Below are 6,080 nucleotides of genomic sequence, written 5' to 3'. Positions count from 1 at the left end.
GAACAATCACTGATAATGGATGGAGAAAAATAAAGTCTTTAGTACATTGGACCAAGAACTCACTCTTCATAAATTATACTTTTATGGAGACTGACAAAAATAGAAAGATATGAGACAACTTATTTTACACACGATTAATTGTCTATAATCCATATAACATAGAGGCCACCTTTCTTGCTTTCAGCTCTACTCAGGTAGGTGTACTGTAAAAGTGGCAAACTACTAACACCTTTTATGCTGACTTAATGGAGCAGAAACCCAGTGCTAACCTCATCAGCTTGCGGCTTTATAGTAGCTTTTCTCAATACTTGCATGTAAAAGATCTCCAGTAATCTCATCAATGAGCCTATTCAATACATGCTTCTCAACATCCTTTACAACCTCATCCTTTTCAAGATACACAAACATCATTTCATTCCAACCAAAATCCCACATACAATTCACATCTGGCTTCCTGTTTTCGATGTCTCCTTTGAGTGTCTCATGCAGGAAGGTGGCAGCAGCATCATAATTATCACCCCCTGTCTCACCACGGAATTCTAAATGCTCCAGGTCTTCATGCAACTGCTTAACCAAATCATCTAAGCATTTCAACTTCATAGATACAATGGGCATTCCCACAGAAGAATGGAAACCTAGCTCTTCTATGTCACCTTTTCTTTTCATTATTTCATATGCACAATCTAACAAAAGCTTGTTCTCTTTATCTTCCCGTTTATTGCGACTGGCATGGAAAATATCAAAAGGAATTTGGAGTCTGAAAAGAGCTTCTGCAGTGTTAAGGAAGTGTTGACTTTTCACTAATATCTGCTTAAGGTGGTTTTCATGCTTCGTGAGTGATCCTCCTTGTATCTCAGGCTTGGTATTTGGTTGGAGCTGCTCCCTTAAAGAGTTGTTGCCAATTATGTTACCATTGTCTGTTCCTGTAACTGTTGCATGAAAAACAATGATGGATAGTTATTTCTTATTTTTCTACACCTCCATTCTTCATGCATGCCAAGTTTAAAAACTCTAGATTCGATTCGGAATCAAGTGTCGTTGAATCGACTTGGTCTGGCTCCAAATTAACTGGAATGGGTTTCTTTCGTGGAAGTTTCAGAAAATTCATATGCTATTCTTTTTCAAGTTTTTGGCTGAATATTCTGCTACTCAACGAAAGTTCTGACAGTCTTGTGGACTGTGTGTTTGGAATGACTCATCTGGTTTTGAACTTAGGTTTGTAGGGTTCTTAAAAATCTTGCTTACTGTCAGATCCTGGAATCTGGTTCGGGTGACCTTGGAGATGCAGATGCCAACATGGTTGCTTCCATGTAGATATGCCATGCAAGTGACAGTAATTAGCCATAAGAAATGCTAGGTTTTAGATACCTCTGGATTGAATTGCTTGGAAGTCAGACTTTAGTGCTTGATATCCACCAAGAGAAATTTCTGGGAGTGGTAGCACAGCAGGACCTTTGCTGTTTATGTAATGTCTCTGTGTAGAAAAGAAAGCTCAGGTGAAACAAACCACTGTATTATATCTATAAGCATTTTATCAGGCAAAGAAGTCAGAACCCTTGCATATGGTTCATGCACTAACAGTGTCAGTTGGTCATGGGCCCCTTTTCCATTGTGCTTGTGTTCTAGAATTTGTAGAAAGCTAGTCATGCAACAGGGTACAGCCATAGTGACAAATCTTGTTCTCGGCAATTTCTTGGATTGGGAATTTGTCAGGAGATTTTTAGATTTTGACAGTTCTCTGAAAATATTATAGTAGTATCAGAAAAATCTCGCTACAAATAAAATACTTACTTCAAAGTAATAAACAATTTAAAATTTTAAATATATATGATGAATGAATTATTTTAAAATTTTAAATATTTATTGTGTTAAAATCAGGATAATTTCATGATAAAATCACAAAAAATTATAAACTGCCGAGATTGTGAAATATCACGATATTCTTGTGAAAATGTTGTTTGATGAATTTTTTTGCAAACTTATCACGATATTTTGAAAACCTTGGCAAGTAGTTGTGACAATGGGCACGGGAATCACTTTATTTTCAAAAAAGAAGAAGAAGACAGTTGAATTGAGATGTTCTCTAAGAACCATCGGTTGCGACAGTTATGCTCATGATTTATTCTTGTGAAGGATGATGAACTTACATTTGAATTTGCAGCTATATTCTTTTCTGTTTCTTTTGGCGTTCTGCAATCATCTCCAACATGATCACATGGAGTGGAAGCAGGGGCATCTTTCCGCTGCAAATGTTTCTCCAATTTCGTGGGCTGGTGGATGCTTATTATTGCTTCTTTGACCTTAGTGATCCCCTCATGCCTTCTATGTTTTAGTTCTTGTAGGACTGAAGGCTTCTGCTTGATTTGCTGCGCGGTGGCTTGGGGAGATCCAGCCATTCTATTTCTTGTGTCCTTGGTCTTTACGTGCTTCTTGCTTTCTTGGGCTTCTACGTGTTCAGTGTCCACCTTGTGTACAGATGGAGGGTGCACAGCCTTGTTAGTCCCAACTGGGAGAATCAGAGCTGCGATTCTTTCTGCATTAGTTTTTTGAGCTAGGAGTCTTTGTTCCTCCAAGCTCCCATTTGCTGATTTCTTCATGTTGGACTCAAAGTAAGTTGAACTCCCATTTTCTTTGGGTTGCATTGCATTGGGAGTTTCTGTTGAGCTTTTCTTACCGGCAACAAGGTTCTGGTTCCTTTGTAGCATCTTCTTTTGTGGATTGACTCTAGGGATTGGCTTCAGTGGATTCTTTAACATCATGTCAGTTTTCCTTGCATCTTTTACTTGTGGCTTGATTTTTGCACTCTTTTCTCCCGCTCCATCCTGCTTTGCTTTGTCGGATTCAGATTTTTGATTCCCAGATGTCTGTCTGGGTTCACTGTCATATACAGTTTCTTGTCGATAACCCAACATAGAAATTCCGTCCATGGGACCTTTGTGCTCCTTTTGTAGTCTTTTATTTGTTCCTGCTGTTTCAGAATCTGCAGCTTCTCGGTACTCCAGGCGCTTCTCCTGCAAAGCAAATGTGAAAACTGGCTGTGTAAGATTGCCTAATCCGTCGCTTTTCTGATCCTTGGGTTTTGTATTATCCCCTCTTCCTTTCGCATCTTGCTTTGCTTTTTGGGTTTCTTTAATGCGATCCATGCAAGTAGCATTTATCTGCAGATTGATTTCCAAGGTGGGTCTTTCTGAATTTAGTGGTAATGGATTTGTATTTTCCATGTTTTTCACCTCCTTCAGGTTTTGCTTTCCATCATTAACCGCTGTCATGATGGTGGTATTCCGAGTCGTAGCGATCTTGTTGGCTTGTAGCTCCTTCACTTGTCGAGTGATTTGGGAAACAGGCTTCTCGGAGGTTGTCACCACTGAATCATCTTTCAGACTCCTCTGTGCCTTCTGCTTCAAATTTTCATCCCTTTTTGTTCCTTGCCTGGAGTCCGAAACTTTCTCCACTCCCTTGTTCTTCAAATCCGCCTTCAATGGGATCTCTTCGAGACCCATAAGTTTTGCAATAACATTAGGGATTCTTCCTTTTTCCTGTTCGGGACTATGAGAATTTGACTGCTTGATCTTGTTCCCATTTTTGGAATTAGAAGGCATGCTACTGTTTTCAGGCGCTTTTGGGTTTGAGGGTTTATTGGAACGGAAATTCTTAGTAGCACCAGAGAATGTGGAGATGACTTCAGAATCTGGATTAAAGCTCATGGATCGCCTGTGGTAAACTGAATTTGGGATGATTAGAGCCTGTTTGTCTGTATCAGGCTGGTGGGTCGTTGAGCTTGAATGGTAGGGTAGAGTCAGGAGCTTCTGCTTGAGGCTGGTTTTGGTGACATCTCTGGCATCTTCAATTGAGTTTCTTGAGGAACCATCGAAAGAAAACCTTGGCTTTTCTGGGAATCTCTGGCCTTTCACTTCAACTATGGCTTCATCGTCTTCTTCACCTTCGAGCAGTCGAATTCTCTGCTTTCCCTTAGGGCTGACCATGTATTGCGAAGCTTCTTGCAGGTTAACGAGCATTCTTAGAGATTCTTCTAAATCGACAGCCCCTTTCAGCAGCTCCTTGCCGATTTCTATGGAGTATCTGTCGAAATTGAGGCCATGAGCACATGCTTTGAGGATCTGATTCAACTTCTGGGCGCCTTTCGAGATCTCTCTGATGTGTAGATGGGAAGTGGTAGATCGACCCGTCACAAGCTGATGGCTTTCTGATGTGTATCTTCCACTCATCTCTCCAAGGTCCAGTGATCTTCTTTGGGCATGGTGCAAGGAGGCCTTCTTTCGGACCATTGCATTGCCAAGGAATTCTATATTTCCAAGGCGGCCACCATTCTCAAGTGCGTATGCTAGTGCCATTGACAGATCCGATATGTATTCAGAGCTTCGGGTAGTCTGAATTGGTACAATCTCTTTTGAAGCATCTTCAATAGCGAGTGATCTATGACGTCCATGGTTGGGCCTGTACCCGTTCTGCACGTACAACCCAAGTGAATTTGGTGGACTTATTTTGAAATTGGATTATGAGGATCTAAAAAAGAAAAAGAAAAAAAGAAACGGAAGAAGCAACTCACTGTTTTAGGGATGTTTGCATCTCCAGTTCCTTGATGTGGCCGGCGAAGGTTTCCACGGGCATCTGTTGGTGCAGAGTTACATAAAAATGAATGTAAGTGGATGCCTTGCATGGCTGAGCTCGCGGTGGGTATCAGGGCATGATGGGTCTAGTTGAAATTTATCAGATTTTCAGCCCCACACAAATTCGAGTAGGCTCTCTCCACCCATGATCAGTAGATATCTACTAGAAATATCTTCACATGTATGCATGCAAGTTCGCATAGGTCTTAGGACTGTTAGCCAGAGTCCCGAATTTCCAACTGAGTCCATTTGGAAAACCAGTACTCATCAAGGGTCCCGAATTTCCATTGGAAGCCGTTTGGTGACCTCAGGCTCAGCCGGGGACTAGAATTTCCAATGGGGTCCATTACGAAACTCTGAGTGGGCTCAACTAGGATCCTGAGTTTACAATGGAGTATTATATAACCCTGTAGACAATCAGTGGCCGAGACCTATATCAGAATCCATTTCCAGACCTCAGGCTTAGCTAGGAACTTCCAACAGAGCCCATTTTCAGTCCTTGTTTAGGCTCAGCCAATAGGGTCCTTACTCTTGCCCTGGTGGTAGACTCACAAGAGTTTCAACACCAGGTCAAAGGTTCGAGTAACCATAAGGTGGTGAAATCCCACTACGGTGTGAGTGTGTGCGCGGGAGTCCATTTCGAGCGGTTGGGCTCAGCCGGGACCCGAATTTACAACATGAGTTCACTTGGACATCCAAGTTCCATGAAGATGTACCATTTCTTTTTTCCTTTAAAAAAAGATTTATAAATGTTAAATCAGTTCATCTCATTTTAGATAATCATAATTGCATATTAGAGATGATGATGGTTGGTTATCAAGATTATTTTCAATCCTCACCAAAAAGAAATACAATCTCTAATACATAACAACCGTTAAACTAAAATGAGAGGACCTCATTCTTAAGTGGCCACCAAACAGGCCTTAAAACTTTCATGTAAAGCGAAATTCTGTTGCGAAACATACCTGAAGGTGTCTGAGCCGCTGCCAATCGCTGCTTCCTGAGGCGTAGATCGTCCAGCAATTTCTGTGTGAAATCAGTTTTTCTTGACATGTTCAACTTTCATCAAAGATGGATACCAAAATCTCCTTTTGCTATGCGATTTGAGCTCAGAAAATTCCTGTGGTTTGACGACCTTGCAAACTCTCTCTCTCTCTCTCTCTCTCTCTCTCTCTCTCTCTCTCTCTCTCTCTCTCATGAAAATGCTAGATATGCTAAGAAGAGTGGTTGGGATGGTGTTGTCAGTGCAGTAAGGTGGGAAGTTGGGTCGAAGAAATTAAGTGGTGAGGATGTCGGAAAGGTTGACGTAAACGCTTGTTCTTAATTTTTATCAGATGCATGAGTGCCTGACTTTCATTGGAATCCAAGCAACCCCATGTTTTCAAGGCCTTCTCTTCCAAGCCTCTTCCCAAAATTCTTTTCTTTCCTCTCTTTCTTCTCTTTTTCTTTTTC

General features: G+C 41.2%; 1 protein-coding gene across 2 annotated transcripts; it reads right to left on the bottom strand.

Moving 5' to 3' along the window:
• Nucleotides 1-39: 39 nt before the first annotated feature.
• Nucleotides 40-5,772, bottom strand: LOC131229790 (uncharacterized). Of its 2 annotated transcripts, XR_009163599.1 has the most exons (6): nt 5,594-5,772; nt 4,568-4,629; nt 2,148-4,466; nt 1,369-1,474; nt 221-929; nt 40-173 (listed from the first exon to the last, which is right to left on the bottom strand). XR_009163599.1 is itself a non-coding variant. In XM_058225806.1 (5 exons), exons 1-5 carry the CDS (start codon nt 5,679-5,681, stop codon nt 274-276), a joined length of 3,231 nt encoding a protein of 1,076 aa, XP_058081789.1. In that variant the 5' UTR covers nt 5,682-5,772; the 3' UTR covers nt 40-273. The 2 variants fall into 2 exon arrangements, 1 of the variants encoding a protein (XP_058081789.1); XM_058225806.1 differs by having other exon boundaries at nt 40-929.
• Nucleotides 5,773-6,080: the final 308 nt, after the last annotated feature.

The sequence above is a fragment of the Magnolia sinica genome, chromosome 16 (assembly GCF_029962835.1).
Source record: "Magnolia sinica isolate HGM2019 chromosome 16, MsV1, whole genome shotgun sequence".
Classification (NCBI taxonomy): domain Eukaryota; kingdom Viridiplantae; phylum Streptophyta; class Magnoliopsida; order Magnoliales; family Magnoliaceae; genus Magnolia; species Magnolia sinica.
Note: the sequence above shows the minus strand (reverse complement) of the source record. Positions and strands in the feature narration are given on the sequence as shown.